The 19,012-nt window shown below is 38.7% G+C and overlaps 1 protein-coding gene across 1 annotated transcript; it reads right to left on the reverse strand.

Moving 5' to 3' along the window:
• Window positions 1-132: 132 nt before the first annotated feature.
• LOC138819638 (zinc finger ZZ-type and EF-hand domain-containing protein 1-like) lies at window positions 133-9,144 on the reverse strand. Its single transcript, XM_070011121.1, has 4 exons — window positions 9,123-9,144; window positions 5,034-5,145; window positions 1,152-1,222; window positions 133-292 (listed from the first exon to the last, which is right to left on the reverse strand). Coding segments are annotated over exons 1-4 (345 nt in total). The 5' UTR covers window positions 9,125-9,144.
• Window positions 9,145-19,012: the final 9,868 nt, after the last annotated feature.

A 19,012-nucleotide genomic window follows, 5' to 3' on the forward strand; every position in this document is an offset into this window, starting at 1 on the left:
AAGGGCTAGGAGGCACAGCTCAGGTGGTAGAGCACTTGCTTAGCAGGAATGAGGCAGTGATTTCAAACCCAGTACCATCAATCCCACCCACCCTCCAAAAAAACCCTACAGTAACTGTCTTATCAAATACTCTTAAAGAAGCATGAGGTAAAGAATGGAGAAGAAAACAGGATGTACCTCTCGAGCAGCCACACAAAGGAGGGTATTCATGATAGCTAGGACTTCACCAGTGTTCATGCCAGCAAGGTCACTTTTCTCAGGTATAAGTAGAAGGCCACCTGGATCTTTATCACTGAAAGGACACAAACTCACACCTGTTTGTAGGAAGAGGCTTTTCCTGGTCAGGTTCAAATAAAGAACACAGAGAGATGTCAGCATCAGTTCTATGAAATAGGGGTCTGGGTCAGGAAGAGAAATGGTAGTTACAACTAGGACTATGCCACGGTCTGTCCATATATCCTTCCAAAAGCACAGACACATAAATTACCTTGATATCAGTGTTCAATATATCTGATATCATGACTGGTAACTCAACAATCCAGGCTAACAATCCCTGTATCTTCAAATGTTCTTCATGCAACACCTCCAGGACCTATCATCATCTTCGTTAACTGATTCTGAAAGCATTTTATACAAATAGCCCTAAATCTGTCATCCAGACCAGATAGTCCATCTTGTAAGCAGATGCTCAGTTCCCTCCCTCCTTCAAGAGTCTGTGCCTCCATTAAGGAACTCTACAGTCCCATCTGCTTTTCTGATGTGACTGTAAGTCTCCATATACTCTCTTCCTGGAATGTTTCTTTCTACACATTACTACTCTGCATTTTCAGTTGTTGTAATGGAAGACTGAGGACCCCAAACTCTTTTGGTTTTAGTTTTTGTCTTTGATATTTAATTAGAGACTGAAGGTCTGAAGAAGTTTTCACTGGGTTCAATACTACCTTGTCTTATAAGGGCCTTGGATTAAGGTTTTGAGAAAAGTATCAGTCTATCACTATTTTAGTCATTCTCATGCCTAGTAGGAACTCGAGAATCTCTCTAAATTCTGGGTAGGAGAAGCACTACTCCAAAAGCACAGAAGGAAGGACTAATTAAAGAAAAATAACTACAGAGGTTAGAATTATTCAATAATCGAAGAGAATCAAACTTACCTAAAATATGTGCACAGTGAATGGAATGTGAGCTGCAGGGACTGCTTATGATCTTTCTCAGTGATATTCTTCTAGAAAGCCAAGAAAAGGACATTTAGAAAATTTACTTCATGACACTCCACAGACATATGGTACCATGAAATAACATCACATACTTGTCCCAAGTATGAGGAGAGCAGATTCAGCAGACCACTTTGTGGCAGTGAACTAAACCCTTGTCCAGTATCAGGAGAGGGAAGAACCTACTACTTAAACAAAACTGGCAGATAAGTTTAGTTTATGCCCAAAAGTAATATCTGCAAGTTTTCCTTCTGGAAGGTTTGACCCAATAGTTGAAGAAGCTGACTTCTAAAAGATATGCACTTTCAGAGGAAGAGACAAAGGCAGGGATAGAGAATTTTTTGTGAGCTTTCTGTTGCTTAAACAATGTTAAAGATTTCCCTTTATAATGTAGATTTACAGACTATGCTTACAAACATAGGATTCAGGCCTCCAGACAGGGTTAATCAGTTAATTTTGAAGAAACTTACTGTTTTAAAATAAATGTACCAAATAGTTAATGCTGTGCAAGGCATTTGATGGAAGGTTCAAGAAGACCCAACATGAAGGCTAGGAAGGTGGCTCAGTGGGAGTAGAGTGCTTCCCTTGTATGCATGAGGCCCTGGGTTCAATTCCTCAGCTCCAAGACACAGAAAAAGCTGGAAATGGATGTGGCTCAAGTGGTAGAGCGCTAGCCTTGATCTGAAGAGCTGAGGGACAGTGCCTAGGCCCAGAGTTCAGGACCCACAACCAACAAAAGAAAAAAAAAAAAAAAAGAAGACCCAACATGACAGAGACAGTAAGGGAGACAGGGGCGTGGGTCACATGAACAGAAGGATGCTGGACAAAGAATGGCTTAGTCAGGTAAAATATTAGTGAAGTTCAATTCATTAGCATAAGAAGGAAAACAAAACCTTCACCATAGCATTCTGAAGGGATGATAAAAACAAAGGACACAGGGTTGGTCTATTAATAGTCACTAGTGTTATTCAAGAAGCCATGTGCCCTCTACTTTTTTGTGTAGGATGAAGTAAAAATTAGTTTATCAGCTACCTGGTGAATGCAAAGAATTGGGACAATATTCCATTTGCTAACAGAGTACTTGTAAATACTTAAAGCACCCTTCTACTCCAGTACTTAGTCTGAGTAACATGACAGTATCTAAAAACTGAGCAATAAAAAAAAAACTGGAGAAACAAAACTTAGTAATATTGTTTTACAGGTATATTTTGAAGTATTGATGAATAAAATGGTCATATACTTTCTCTAAAATAATACTGGGAAGGAGGAAGAAGAGTAGGTGAGGTATATTATAGATGAAACAAGATAAGCTTATCATCATTGAAGGTAAGTAATGAGTACACTTGGGGGTGAGACAACTATCAACTATTTTTTTTGGCAGTCATGGGGCCTGAACTCTCGGCCTGGGTGCTGTCCCTCAGCTCTTCAACTCAAGACTAGCATTCTGCCACTTGAGCCACAGTGCCACTTCTGGCTTTTTCTGCTTATGAGGTGCTGAGGAATTGAAACCAGGGCCTCATGCATGCAAGGAAAGCACTCTACCACTGAGCCACCTTCCCAGCCCTCCTCCTCTTTCTTTTTTGTCTGTCATGGGGCTTGAACTCTGGGCCTGGGCACTGTCCCTCTGCTCTTCATCTAAAGGCTAGTGCTCTACCACTTGAGCCACCGTGCCACTTCCAGTTTTGTGGTGGTTTATTGGAGATAAAAGTCTCATGGCCTTTCCTGCCTGGGCTGGCTTTGAACTGCGATCCTCAGATCTCAACCTCCTCAGTAGCTAGGATTACAGGAGTGAGCCGCCAGCGCCTGGCCAACTTTACTTATGCATTTGTTTAAAATTTTCTCATAATTTGTTTGTAGGCAAGTCATAAAGCTGGAGACTAAACTGTGACTTGTGAGACAAAAGCTTATACAATACAGATTGGAAATGAGCACAGGGTCATGTCCTTTGATAGCTATTTTGCACAAAGGTTTTAGAAATCTATCAACAAACATTTGGGAAACTCAAATTGAAATATTCAGAACAAATAAAAAGTAACAAATCTCATCGTAATCGACTTCAGTGAAAGAATCCACACTTTCAGTAAATAATTACCATCACAGTGAAGAGATGGTTCCAACAGGTCTGTCGATCGGGAAAGAATATGGAGAGACATGGAGTGAACCAATGCAGCAGTGGTACACAGTAGAAACCATGTTGAAAATGAACTATACATACAGCTTTTGGGTGGGTACAGAAGGGAAAAACTATGAGAGAACAAAGGACTGTCCAGGAAGAAATGTACTATTATCCATCTTATGAAACAGTACCCCCACCTGTACACCACCTTTATAATAACAACAAAAATGTTTTTAAAGTTTTAGATTTAGGTTTCATATTTAGGTCATAATCAATTTGAGCTATGAGTTATAAAGTATATAAGATCTGGGTCTAGATTTTCTTTTTTTTTTTAATCTTTTGCATATGATTGCCCAGTTGACATTTATTTTATACTGTCTCTTTTTTTTCCAATAAATTATCTTTGCTCTTTTCTCAAGAAAGAAACACCTCAATCTTTTTCTTCTAATTTTTATATTTTATAGTCTCATCTTTTGCCCAAGTTAGCCAATACCAAAATTCACTTATTTGCAAATCCCGCACAGCTAGGATGACAGGTATGCACTATGGTGCCCAGATTTTTTTTTAATTTACTTTTATTGGCAAGGTAATATACAGAGGGGTTGCAGATATATAGATATATATGGTAATGAGTACATTTTTGTTGAACATTTTTACCCCCTCCCTCATTTTTCTCCCACTTTCCCTTGGCCCCTTGAATTCCCCGGACCAAGTCTAAAAGTTCATTTCCAACATACTGTCTTTTAAAAAAAAAAAAATATATATATATATATAATATAAAGATACTGTACAGAGGGGTTACAGTAACATGAGAAAAGTAATGATTACCATTCTTATCGAATTGTTATCCCCTTCTTTGATTTTCCCCTACCATTCACCCACTCCCCTGCATGGGGTTGTAAAGTTCATCTTGTATATTTCATTGTTACAATTGGTCAACCTGTATCTCTATTTAAGGATTTTGTTTTTTTCCCTTCGCCTTCCCAAATTAGAAAAATGTATATATAGGATGCTTTTTATTGCTCAAGATGAAATCTTGTCAACTTTATTTTGCCTAGGCTGATCTTCATCTGTGATCCTCCCAATCTCAGCCTTCCCAAGTTTCTAACATTGTAGGCATGAGCCACTGTGACTATTTAAAAGCCCAATTTTTGTACAAATTGCTTTTTATTTAAAAGTTCCTTCGTTAACGGCTTTTCCAAATCTAGTATTTTACTGCATAAAAAGCCTTGAAGATAGTTCTTAATTCTCTTATTGAAGTCTCAGCCTCAGATTGATACTTGAAGTTAAAAAAAATTAAGTGGCCAGATAGCTCTTTGACAGTCTCTTTCACTGCCAGGCAAACACATCTCTTGCACATATGCCTGTGTACTTGCTTCTCAGCCTAAGATGAACTCTTCCACACATCTCAATCAAGTCAAGGATGATGGCTTAACTTCTAGCCATTTACTCCACACCATCTTTCCTAGTGCATTCAAGGCTGTTTTGAATCTTCTTCCTGTGGGTTCCAACTGCCCCTGAATATCCCTTTATCACAGCCATATTATATCTGTCTCTCCCACTACATTCTCAAGGGACTCCTTGAGAATTATTCCACCTCTGAGGTTCTGTTTTGACTTAGGGCTGGCCTACAATTAGCACAGAGTATACACAATAAGAAGAGGGTAGGAGTAGAACATGCGAGGGTTGTGCTCACTAATGCTTACTTTGGCAACTCGGCACTGCTGCAGTTGGACATCTATTTCATCCCACTCTTCTTCTAGCTCAAACCAGCCAATAGGATCATCTTCTCCAAGGTCTTCAGATGAACAGTAAACCCTGTGTACAGAATGACAATCAAAACAATTTCCTGTTCCTAAGCTTCTCCAGAATCCAGCAAGTAAAGCCACATTTATATAGGAGTTTCCTCATATACAAAGCATGTCAATTAAAAGTGGGACCAGGAATAGCACCCACTACCCACTGGGAACACATGAGGTAGTAGTGATAGAGGTCCTCCCAATTTGTAGCAATCTCATCTATAAAATGAAAGTTAAGAAGAAATTTGCTCTCTATACAGTGGCTTATCTATCTGAAGAACCAGACTTAATGAGACTCTCATGAGAGAGGCAAAATGACCACTATATCTCAAAAGAGCTATGGAAAGGGAGGCCCAGTTTCTTTGACTCATTTTCCACACATCTGTCTGACTAATGTGTGACCAGTGTGGGGTCTGGGCACTCACAAACAGCTGAACGCAGAAGTCTGGGGGTTTTCAGACCCTGGAATTCCAATAAAGGAAATCACTGTTCATAGGCCTTCATGTTATTTTTAGTTCTTAAGAAGTCCTTCTAAGCCAGGCACTGGTGGCTTACACCTATAATCCTTGGAGGCTGTGATTTGAGGACTGCAATTCAAAGCCAGTCCAAGCAGGAAATTCCATGAGATTCCTATCTCCAATTAACCACCAAAAAGCTGGAAAGAGAGCTGTAGCTCAAGTGGTAGGTTAGTAACTTTGAGCAAAACCAGCTCCAAGACAGTGCCCAGATGTTATGTTCATTGAGTTCAAGCTCTAGGACTAGCACCTCCCCCCCCAAAAAAAAGTCCTTCTAGAAAAGTTTTCTACAATGGTGGGCCACTTTTTTGTCAGTCATGGGGCTTAAACTCTGGGCCTGAACACTGTCCTTCAGCTTTTCAGCTCAAGGTTAGCACTCTACCACTTGAGCAACTGGGCCACTTCTGGTTTTCTGAGTGGTTTATTGGAGATAAGAGTCTCATGGACTTTTCTGACTGGGCTGGCTTGGAACTGTGATCCTCAGATCTCAGCTTCTTGAGTAGCTAGTAATACAGACCTGAGCCACCGATGCAAAGTAGGTAGGTAGGGGCTGGGAAGGTGGCTCAGTGGTAGAATGCTTGCCTTGCATGCATGAGGCCATGAGTTCGATTCCCTACCACCACATAAGCAGAAAAAGCCAGAAGTGGTGCTGTGACTCAAGTGGTAGAGTGCTAGCCTTTTGCTGAAGAGATCAGGGATAGTGCACAGGCCCAGAGTTCAGGCTCCACAACTGACAGAAATAAAAAAAAGCAGATTTATGTATCATATTGAACTAATGATTTATATAATGACATATATAAAAATGTAAGCCATCAGGCCAAGGAATGAATAAAGGCACTTTTTGTTACAGAATAGATTGCATGCACAATATTAGGGAAATGATAAAAAGTTGCTGCCATTTACTTAATATCAGTAAAATAACAGGAATAAGGTAAAACACAGAGAATCTCCCTGGTGAGGCTGACATTTGTGTATAGTCTTAGATATTCTGAATGTGCATATCTGAGAACTGATGTGTGAAGCAAGGCTGGACAGAAAGTTCATAAGACTCTCATCTCCACTTAACCAGCAATAATCCAGAAACGGAACTGTGGCTCAAGTAGTAGAATGCCAGCTTTGAGTGCAAAATGTCAAAGGAGAGTGCAAGTCCCTTAATGCAAATGCCAGAAATGGCATAAAGAATAAAAATCAAAAGCAAAACATAAAACACATGGAAACACAAAAAGACAAAAGTTATGCAAATTTAAATGCTACATTGAGAGATGGATCACACCAAATACAAGAAATGACATTTAGACATTTTCACTCAATTGAAAAATAAACCAGGATAAGGTGGAATATATACACAATGGAATTTTACTTATCTATTAGAAATGATGATATTGCATCATTTTAAGGAAATGGTAGGACCTGGTGAAAACTAGATTAAGCCAAGAGAAACTAAGAATGTATGTTTTCTTTCACCTGAGGAAGACAGCATTAATCTATAAATAGACAATAGACAATTGGGTAAACTTGGTGTACATAATTTTAAGAAGTGAAATATGATAGATTCATATTAGAAATTAAATGATATAATTTATTAGAAAAACTTATAGTCCAATAAAATAAACACCAGGAATCGAGTAATCATATGTGGAAGTGAAATCAAGAGCAGAAAGGCAAACTAATGAAAACATAAAAGGTGTAGAAATAGGGGCTGGGAAGGTGGTTCAGTGGTGGAGTACTTGCCTTGCATGCATGAAGCCCTGGGTTCGATTCCTTAGCACCACATAAGCAGAAAAAAAAGAAAGTGGTGCTGTGGCTCAAGAGGTAGAGCAGGTGCCTTGAGCTGAAGAGCTGGGGGATAGCACCTAGGCCCAGAATTCAGCCCCATAAATAACAAAAATGTGAAGAAATAGGTATGAAATCAAATTTCCAATTAAACTTAATGATTTTAAATATGCATTTAATTTTACATGTATTTATTGTTTATAACTCTAATCTTTTGGTACCTCTTGCCTTTTGTGCTTTTAGGTTATCTTAAAATCTCTTTGTTGTGTGGACAATGCATGGACCATGATAGTCCTACCTATGCCTCTTGTGTTGCTGAGATTAATGGCATGAGTCACCATGCTTCACTGATTTGTGCAGATTGGGACTTGTAAACTTTTGTCCAGATTATGTCCAAAGTGTGATACTCTTGATCTCTGATTTCTGATAGTGATCATAGATGTGAGCTGGTACATAAGGCCATTCATAATCCTTTATCCCACTTGGAAGACATGAAGTTTAATTTTCCAAATGACATACAAGATGACAAACAGAAAAATAATCCCTTAATTGGGGTAAAGATGAGTTACTAATGTGAAACAAAAATACTTTCTAAAATATCTGACTAGTGTAATTATATTTTCAATCTTACCCTATATTTTAACATAAAAACTATTTTATTATTTATGCCAGTGATTAAACTCAAATTGCAGGCATGCAACTGTGGTTTGCACCTGTAATCCGAGTTACTTGGGGTGCAGAGATGCCAGGATCATGGTTCAAAGCCAGCATGGGCAGGAAAGTCTGTGTGACTCTTATCTCCAAAATTAATCACAGAAAAATACCTGAAGTGTCACTGTGGATCAAGTGTCAAGCCAAAACAGCCTAGAGACATTGACTAGACCCAGAGTTCAAGCCCCAAGACTGGCAAAAAGAGACTATTATTGCTTTAATCATTCATTTGGATCACCTATAGAGAGGGCAGGCTATTGAAGGTCACATCATTAACTGAAGAAGTAGAATTTGAGAGGATCACAATTCAGAATCAGTCTGGGAAGGGAGGTAATAAGATTTCCATATCTCCCTAAAGCCAGGCAGGTTGGAATGCATTTGTGATCCCAGCTACTTGGCTGACCAAGGTAAGAATGAGCTTAGCCTAGTCTCTGTTTTGCCATCAACAAAACTGATAATGTATGAGCAAAGTTAGTAAATGAAAAAGATTGTTGATGTGTCCTTATTTGTAGAATGCCTGTCTAACAAACAAAATATCTAAATTAAAATTAAAAGAGAAAGAAAGAAAGAAAGAAAGAAAAAAAGAAAGAGAGAAAGAGAGAAAGAGAGAAAGAGAGAAAGAAAGAAAGAAAGAAAGAAAGAAAGAAAGAAAGAAAGAAAGAAAGAAAGAAAGAAAGAAAGAAAGAAAGAAAGAAAGAAAGAAAGGAAAGAAGGAAGGAAGGAAAAGAAAGAAAGGAAGAAGGAAGGAAGGAAGGAAGGAATGGAGATAAGGAAGGAGGGAAGGAGGATAGGAACAAAGGAAAGAAGGAAGGAGGGAAGAAAGGAAGGAAGAAGGGAGAAAGAGAAAGAGAGTGGTAAAAAGAAATATAAAAAACATATAGTCAGCATGTGATAGATGTTAATAGTGACACTATACCATGTTAGATATAATTGTCATCATTTATTTCTAGGAGCAGACTAGATAAAACAAGAGCAGATTTCAGCCAAGGATACATACATGTGTTCACCACCAACGAACTGTTATTGATGCCTCCTCCTGGACCAGAAGACATCTAAATAAATAAAAATAAAGCCTAAATAAACCAATAACATACATATACAGAACTTTGATAAAACACAGGTCGGGCTTAAAGTGTTGGACCAACAGGATTGCATATCTAGGAGGTATGGTAAAGTGTGTGGGAGACAGTCATTCTGATGATCTTGCAATGATGAAACTGCCTAACCACACAGCTCCTGGGCATATCACTGCTGAAACAAATATTCAGTCAGAAGTTAACAAAAGTAAGATTTACAATGAAACAGACATTTTGACCAAAGGTATTTTTACCTGATTCATTGTATTTCTTACAATCTCCAGTTATATATCACACATACAAAGTTCCTGATTCCCTTCTGCTTCATTATTGTCTTTCCTTATTTTGGTTTTGTTTTCAGAAATACACAGGTCATATCGTATATTTTTGTCTTCTAGCCTTCAGAAAGTCTATAGTTAAATATCCTTAAGTTCCTTTTGTTAGAAAATAAAAGGCACATTGGGTGGTTCTTCACCTGTTATTATATAACTATATAATTATATAATTATACATTTTTATTTCTAACATTTTACCTGTATAATCCCAATTCATTTTTTTCCCAAAGGGAACCTTAGTGGAAGGAAGAATCTGAAAGTTCATTCTGGAATTTAGAGAAGTTCTGTTATTAAAACTCCAGTACATAGTATGGAAAGGAACTCTGAAATTATTCATTAGACAGATGAGTTGAAAGTCAGATTTTGTACACTAATACTCTTTCCTCAACCAAAATAACTAATATTCTTAAAGTTAATGGGCACAAATGTGCATAAATTTTCTAGAAATAAAATTATCACTTATGAAACATTAATAATACTTGCAAAGAAAGCTTTACAATAAAAGGTAATTCCTTCACACAATATGGATCTGTCTGGTACCATAACCCCAAACTAGACTAAGGCATCTAATAGCTATCACACTTGGATGTTCCCTTTTTGTAAAACTGTTTTATCGTGTTGAGTAATATGAATTGTATACCAACTTAAAATCACATTTGGAATAAAACAGTTACTAGATAAGACCTTCGTGTTTGAGGTGGTTTGGGGTTTCCAGTCAACCTCTCGAGTTTTCCAGGAAGGAGCTTGCTTTGCCACAGCCTCTGTGGTGGAGCAGGGCAGGGTTTTGAGAATGGAGGCCAGTCTGGGTAGGGCTTTGAGACATTTGGGAGGGGGTAGGAAGTATTGGATTTGTAGGGGTGGGGTTTCCAGTGGAACAGGACAAGGCTTTAGGAAGGAGGCTCAGAGATAGCCCCATGTTCAGTAGAAAATGGCAGGGTTACCGGGGAAGATGTTGTTTGCAGTCCTAAGAGAAGAATGGGGCTGCAAGCGAGGAGATGTAATGACCTGTGAGCGAGAAAATACACATAAGCACAGTTAAAGATGTCAAAGGTGTTTTACTAATGTGTCTGCAACCCTGTCCTAGGTTACTAGAATTAGGAGCAACTGCAACCTCCAGGGGGCAAGTTGTTTTCCTTTTTCCTCCTCCTTGCAAGCCTTGCCTCTCCACTCTCCATTGGCCTCTTTGCAAGCCTCTCTGCCTCTCCACCTCTTCACAAGCCTCTGTGCTCTCTGTAGTCCTCTCCGCATTTCACAGGACTCTCAGCTCTCTGCAGGCCTCCCTGCTCCTCACAGTCCTCTCAGCTCTGTGCAGTCCTCTCAGCTGGCTAGGGCTTCCCCAGGTCTCCCTGCCTGCCCAGACTTCTCCAGCCTTCTCTGACAGCCTGGGATTTCCCAGACCTCTCCTTGATCCAGCTTCCTCAGGCCATCAAGCCTGAGGAGAGCCGGGCACTGCTCTGCTCCAGGAGCCATGTCTCTTGTCATGTGTCTCTTGCGGCATCTCCTTCTTTCCATCCCCTCCCCAGAAACCCCTCTTGCTATATCTGGTGGCCTGTCCCCCAAGCCACCCTTTGACCCCTCTTCCCCAAGTGGCCTGGCATGCATGAAGATGGAATCAGCATGGGGCAGGACTTCCCGGCCCCTCAAGCTCTCACAGAGTTTACTTAGAGGAGGGGTTACTGGTGGAGCGCTGTGGGCCTCCATGGGTTAGGTAGAATGGGATTTCCCGTGGAGCAGGGTGGGAAATTTGAGGGAAGAGGCTGGTGGAAGGCAGGCTTTCTGGTGGAGGAAGGCTGGGCTGATGGGGAGAGGTTTATTGAGGGGTGTGGCTTTGAGAGGGAAGTCAGTGTTATGAAGGACTGGGCTAGTAAAGGACAGCATTTCTGGGGTGGAAAACCCCATACTTTTTGGCATGTGGTAAGATGGAAGGATTTCTGGCAGAGCAGGAGGGGGCAGCAATGGACGAATGAGCCTTGTCAGGACAGGGCTTTGAGGATCCAAAGGACTAGTTAGGGTGGGGTTTTCGGTGAAGCCAGCCAAGACTTGGAGAGATGGAGTAAGATTGATTGGGGACTTCAGTGTTAGGAGGCAGGATATCTAAGGAGCAAGCCTACTGTGGGCAGGGTTTCCAGTAGGGCAAGGCAAACCTTCAAAGAAGAGAATAGGGATGGACAGGTGCTTCCAGTCAAGCCTGGTAAGCATTCCAGAAGGAGGCCAACTGGTGGAATGGTTTCCAGTGGAACAATGTGGCCTTCCAGAACGAGCAAGGATGGTGGGATTTTCTGGTGGAGAAGGGCAGGGCTTGGAGCTATGAGGCTAGTTGGAGGTGGGGCTTTCAGAAGGTGGTAGGGCTACAAGGGTTTAGGATAATTATATGCAGGGTATCCTGTGGAGTGGAGTGTGGATTCCACAGAGAACCCCAACTAGGGGTTGGATGAGGAGCTCAGCTGAGGGTTGGATTATTGGGGGAGAAGGGCAGGACTTAAGATGGGGAGGTAGGGAAGTACCTGGTGAAGTGCTTTCCAAGGATGAGGTGGGCTGTGCCAGTAGCTTCCAGTGAAACAAGGCAGGGCTTCAAGGGCAAATATAGGGTGGCGGATGGATTTTGATGTAGCAGGACAGGGCTTCATGGGAGGAGTGTAGTTCAGGGAAGGGCTTTGAATGGGTTGTCTGGGCTGTAGGAGTAGACTAGTTATGGGGTGGGGGAAGGGCAAAGGGGAGAAATGTTCCCTGGAGCCTCTAAGGAGCTTGAGGGAGAAGGCTGGTTGAGAGTAGGGTGAAAGGGAAGGGTGGGGTTGGAGGGACTAGGTTAGTTAGGGGCAGGGCATCCAGAGATAAGGGTGGGGATTCAAGGGAGGAGCTGGATGGAGGTGAGGGTCTGGGTGGAACAAGTTGGGTATTGAGGGAGGCGATATGTTTCTTTGGGGCAGAGAAGAGAGTAGATGGAGTGGAAGAGGGATTTCCAAGTAGCAGAGCAGGGACTTGAGGAAGGAGGCTGGTTGCAAACAGGGCTTTGAAAGTTTATAGCAGGGCTACTAGGGTGTAGGTTAATTGGGGGTGGGATTTCAGGTGCAGCAGGACAGGGTTTCGAAAGAGGGGCTGACTGGAAGTGGGTCAAGTTGAACTTGTGAGAGGGGATAGGATAGAGGCAGGACTTCGAGTGGGAAGGGAGAGGCTATAAAAAAAACAGCAACTACTAATAAAAATAATGCAAGAATACCATTTTCAGCCAGTGTAGAATTAATTATATTTCTGTATATGTGAGAGAGATATTGGATAAACTAACCAAATAATGATTTCTTCCTACTGAAATTTTTCTTTATTCTAATTGAGTGAGAATAAAACAACAGGCCACGTCAGGCTCATAGGCACACAGTAGACTGACACATGAAGCACTGGATTTGATTACCCAGCAACTACTTTAAGGAACACAACAATTTTAAACTCTCTCCGTTGGTCATAATGGACACTCTGTTGACTGAAAATTGTGAATAAATAGAAAATTTTCTTGAACTTTTTGGAAATATTAATCTAAACTAAGCAATAGCAATGCTTTAACTTTATACTTCTATATTGGAACCTATACTAAAACAAAATAAATAGGAAAATATATTAAATTATACACAGAATGTTCATTCTTGCAGCATCAATTTTAATCTAAAATAACTTTAAACCAGAAAATTGTTTGCCATATACTGAGATTGCAGTATGGTTTCCTTTTCAGTGATCAAAATGATGATTTAAGCAATATGCCTTTATCATTGGATGCATTGATGGTTAAAAGATAGCCAAGAATGTGAAGTACCCTAAAACAATATCCTGAAGAAACTCACAGGGTACTGTGAATTGATGTTGGAATAAAATTAATTACTGCTTACAGTAGGAATTAATATTAAGTAGGCACAGAAATATTTTCTACAAGAAACGGCTACATTGAAAAATAAACAATGAAAAGGAAGGAGGCAGTCAGACCATGAAGTTAACATTATCTAATGAATAACATTTATTGAGGCTTGTTTGCAATCTGCTTGACCTAAGTTCTTCCCTGAAGCCAAATAACAAGAAAAAACCCATGGAAATACAGTAATCATTTTCAAGGCATTCTTAGACTTTAGAGAGTGAATTAAATTAATACATTGCTAGAAAGTAAAGACAGATGTCCAAGATAAACAGCGAAGAAAATATTCCCAATCTATGGCTCTCTGCTGTGAGAGTGGTGCAGGCCAAGGCGTGAATGGACTGAAGTACAGGAGTGCATACTAGTAGTTCCCAAGTTGCAATGATGAATGTAACACGGGAGAATATCAACATAACTGTCACATGAATTTATCACTGGAGAGTACAGAGAAGTACAGTGAAAATCCCAGGAGAATTATAAAGTACAATCTTACATATTTGTCAGAACAGTAAATTCAAATGTTTTCAGAAAAGTGTCTGGCATTGTGTCCTAAAACACTTGGAAAGACTACAGGAAACTACCGGGCACTCACATGATGCCAAGAAATGATTAACTTATAATTTACAAGACATTGAATAATCATAAAAGTCTTGTTTCAGTAGTGCAAAATTAAGCCTTAATACACTCTGTTCTGAAATAACACATTATAAAACCAAATCAAGAACAATCAAATTATATATGTGACTCAACTGTTTCCAACAATAGAATTCAAAAATTCATATTACATACTGTATCTGTAAACTGATAAAAATCATACAGGATGTCAAACATAATTAATCTTTCAACACTGCACATTTTATGTGAATAGTCCTGATGATAAATGATTTATTTTCCTTACAGATTTTGGATGAACACAACAACAGCAATACAAAACCAAAAATCACTTGGCAATAGATCTGGATGCCAGTGGCTCATCCCTATTCCTAAAAGGCCAGGAGGTTGAGATTGGAGGATCATGGCTCACAGCTTGCTGGGGTAGCCAAATCCATGAGACATTGATGTTCCATTGATCAGTCAAAGGCCTAGTGGAACATTGGCTCACATGGTAAAGCATCAGGCATGAGTGTAAACACCAAGGGTTCAAGGGCTCAAAGTCAAATCTCATTACTACACCCCACACACACACTCACAACCTACACACAAACACACACACAAAGGGGGAGATACAGGAACAGGGAGAGAAAAGGAATCTTAAGAGTTTAAAAAGTGAAGCCTATCCTAGAAAAAAATCCTTTCCAAAAATATACAACTGTAAGAGTACTTGTGAGGGATTCTAGAGCTGAGCTGTGAGATCTGGAAAGAGATAAAAGATTAGAAAGCCATCTTAAACAAGACTCAAAAGGCTGAGACATGTACCCTGGAAAGGTCAAATCGTCAAGGCAAGATAGAGCTATAAGTTACTACCTTAAGTGTGTTTAAAATACAGCTGTTAGGATACTAAAATAGTAAGATCTTGGAGATGAGATGAGATATTTTATGGCTAAAGTATGTATTCCTCCCTTCTGCTCCCTAACAGTAAGATAGTTAATTGTCACTATGTATACAAAGTATACCTCTTGTTAGTGGTTGTAACCACAAGATAGATTGATGACCTAGTTTGTGCAAATACCTTTAGCCACACCCCTATATTAAACTGGATAAAAAGTTTGTTAAGCAGGACCACCAAAAACTGGTGGTGAGCCTTTGGGTCCCCTGGTGTCCCACTTTCCTATTCCTCTCTGTGATTTCTCAGTTCTTTGGCAAGGTATCCCATCATCTGTGATGTTCCAGAGTTGTGGTTATGGACCGACCTGATATTCTGAACTCCTCAATACAAACTGTGGAAACACACTTTATCAAAGAAGATACACAAACATATATGAGCACCTGGCAAGATACCAATCATCAGCAGTAATCCTGTGAATCATTAGTGAAGAAGTGGAGTTCCATTATGGTGGTCATAATGGCTAAGTGTAAAAAGTATGTAATAAAACCTTTGGAAGGTTCTTTTGCTCTTTTTGCTATATAGTCCTGGTGGCTTGGAACTTTCCAGCCTTGTCTCAGCTACAGAAGTGATGGGATTTTGAATATGTGCTGCCATGCCTGGCATTTAGAAAGTTCACAATAAAGTATTACCAAAGTGCATGAAAACAGTTTTGTAAGTGATGTGTATTTACATCCTCAATTGTAAAAATTAAACAAATATATGCCAGAACATCGCATTATTAACATTATTATATATGCAGTTCATCAGGCATCACTAACACCTCAACAGATCAAATGCAAAGTAAAATTTCTAATTCTTTCTAGGACAAGCAAAAAGGTCAAAAGCTATGTACATATGACCATATAAGATGATGTTAAATAAATGCTTAAATAGGGATACAGGTAGACCCATTGTAACAATGAGATGTAGACACTACATTGAAAATGAACTTTAAAACTGGCAGGGAGGAGGGAGTAGTTGTGGAGGTGAGAGGGAAGAGATGGTAGGGGAAAAACAAAGGAGGAGGCAACAATGCTCGATAGGAAATGTACTCATTACCTTGTTCATTTAATTGTAACCCCTCTGGACAGTATTTTTACAATAAAAATGTACAAAAATTCTACTTCAAAATCTAACATCTAAGGCAGTGTCTGAAATACAAGAAGATAAAAAATAAATCTAGAGGAGTGGTATCTTTAACACTGTGACAATGAGAAGCGAAAGCTGGATTTTAAATCAGGGCTTGACAAGATCAAGTGTCCACTAAATATGTGCTCACAGCTGCAGAGTTGACCATGATCACAACAATGGAGGTACAACTGAAAGGCAGCTCAGGCTGTTACAGCATTGTTATGTAGACACAATGGGACCTCTCCAATAATGGTAAAGCACAAAATAGAAGTTAAGTCAGTAAAATACATGGGAGAGTTTACCCACTGAGAAAAATTGCAGTGGGTGATCATTGCTCTTTGGTTGAGTATACAACCCATCTCATTTTACTTTAAGCTAAAGTATATTTCTGATATGAACACAATTATAATATATCAGTGTTTCATGAGTGCTGACTAGTGTAGGTGCATATTACTCTAAGATATATAAAAGCTTTAGAGGTATGTGAAGGCTATACCTTCATAATCCATTCTATGTTGTTAAGTTTGCATGAAGAAATGTTCATAACTAGGAAATTTAGACTCTTTTCGGTCTGATTCAGGCAACTGAAATAAGACATTAGGGTCATCCACTCCAATTATTCAGTTTGTGACCTATGAAATAAATACCATTATTTAAAATGTGTATGTATTTTTGAAAACACATGTAATACCACATGGCAAACATACAAAAGATACAATTTCCCATCTTCTTATAGAAGCTGAAGTGAAAATACTCCTGAAATGCACTCGTTTTTTCAAAGAAATACACAATAATGGCTACACTTTTTAAATTACCTTTTCAAAATGTAAATATACATACTTGAGAAAAGATTCTGTGCTTTTTATTCAATACTACATTATATCTATATCTATCTATCTATCTATCTATCTATCTATCTATCTATCTATCTATCTAAAGAATTAGGCAGGCAATGCCAACCAAATTTCCCAATTACCTAAGACTGACCAGTTGCAGACCTAGAATTCAAGTCCAGTTTTCCATCATGCTTATCTGGATATTCTGTGAATGTCACATTACCTTTTAAGAGATATGGAGCAGATGCATCCACATTATCTTTCTAATTATAGTTATAATGGCAATAAAATTGCTATAGAATGAAAATATTTTATAAATGAAAAGGGTATTGGGTACAAATTTGTTAATAATCAAAACAAGATTGGTTCATTTTCTAAAGAAATTCCTGAATGGCAATCATTCAAGCTTCCACTGTTTATTCTGCCTGGAGTAAAGACTTTAGGAGAACAATCCCATGCCAATGACACACCAGTGCATATGAAAACTTGCTTTTATCATTCAGTATCTTGAATGCAAAAGAAATAATTATATATATATACATATATATATATATATATATAAAATCCAAGAGGAATAATTTTTGTGACTGTTACTTCCTCGTTATACCAAAGAAAATTTATTCCCTTTTCTAAAACATATACGATTTTACTGATATTACTATAATTACTATGAATAATGTAGGAATATATTATAATATCATCAATGTTATATAATGTATAAGTAATATATATAATATATTTATAATAATTGATACTACTATAGTAACTATAATTAATACATGTACAAAACTGAATTTTGTGTTATATAAACTATGAAGGGCATAAGGAATGAGAACTCTAATATGCACCACATGCCTTAGTCACATAATTTATTGTTTTGTATGAGTACTGAGGGTTGAACTAGGACCCAGTTGCTGTCCCCGAGCCGTATTGCTCAGGTCTTGTACTCTACCACTTGATCCACACATCAATCTCCTACTATTTTTTTTTTGGAGGCTAATTGGTAGTATGAGACTCACATTTTTTTTCTGTCTGGGCTGGCTTCAAACAGCTATCCTCGGACCTCAGCCTCCCGAGCAGCTGGGAATTCAGACATAAGTCTTGTTACATATTTTTTAATTCCATGCATGGCAAGTTGTGTGTCATTATTTTTGTGAGTTCAAATATATTATGGTGTTTCATTTCTAAACCCATTCAGAATAAACAACCATTTATTGGGTAAAACTATATGTTGCAATAGAAATTGTAAATACACTTACTTTACTATCAATTTTCAAAGATAATGTTATAATATTTCTAATTCCTGGACCTAAAAAAAAATAAGCATCCCTTCCTTAACTGTCTCATTTTCAACAGTATAAAACCTACTCGAAAAACGTCTATCTTCAAGAAAGCAAGGCCCTCTAATCACATATTCACCTTCAAGTTATCCTCCTCATCTCTATATGGCCTTTTACAATGAATTTCCTCTCTAAGATTGGCTACACTTATCTACTAGACTCAACCTACCACAGCAAACTCTTTGTGAAACTTCCTAGATAAGGTTGTATGACCCATCCTCATCAGTCATTCTGCAGCCTCAGTGGAGAGTTTGTTCTTCTACTTTACCTGTAGACTATATCATCCTGTTATATTTCCTAGCAAAGAAATAATAGCAAGCAGGCATGAGCCTTGGTATATTCAGAGGTTCTTTGGTTTTGAATGTTTCCATTTCCATTTCCTTTCCTTCCTTGGTAAGTGAGTTGGAATAACAAAAACAAATCAATTTTGAAAGCAGTGTGTTTTAGTGTAAATGAAAAGATACTGATTTGAAAATACTGTCTGTAAAATGCATGGTTATTTCATTTCCTGTGTATAACTTACAGTATGTTTTGAAATTTGGTATAAATCATTCATCTTCTCAGAGTGAGAAAATGGCATGGCACTTTGTAACTTGTAGTCATTTGTTGCCACTTGTCCTATCCTATTTTCCCTGTACAGAGTTTGTAATAAACTATATGTAATTTATTTATTAATTATTTTTATTTATTGTTGGTTGTGGAGCTTGAACTTGGGGCTTGGGCACTATGCCTGAGCTCTTTGCTCAAGG

The sequence above is a fragment of the Dipodomys merriami genome, unplaced genomic scaffold (genome assembly GCF_024711535.1).
Source record: "Dipodomys merriami isolate MVZ:Mamm:240054 unplaced genomic scaffold, mDipMer1.0.p SCAF_805, whole genome shotgun sequence".
In the NCBI taxonomy this organism is placed as follows: Eukaryota; Metazoa; Chordata; class Mammalia; order Rodentia; family Heteromyidae; genus Dipodomys; species Dipodomys merriami.

Excerpts from the sequence above, each read along its gene's own strand:
- LOC138819638 (XM_070011121.1), bottom strand. Across the intron at positions 1,223-5,033 it reads AGCAGTGCCGAGTTGCCAAA|AAGAATATCACTGAGAAAGA; the intron begins GTAAGCATTAGT and ends TTGGCTTTCTAG. Across the intron at positions 293-1,151 it reads TCACTGTGCACATATTTTAG|TGATAAAGATCCAGGTGGCC; the intron begins GTAAGTTTGATT and ends GTGTCCTTTCAG.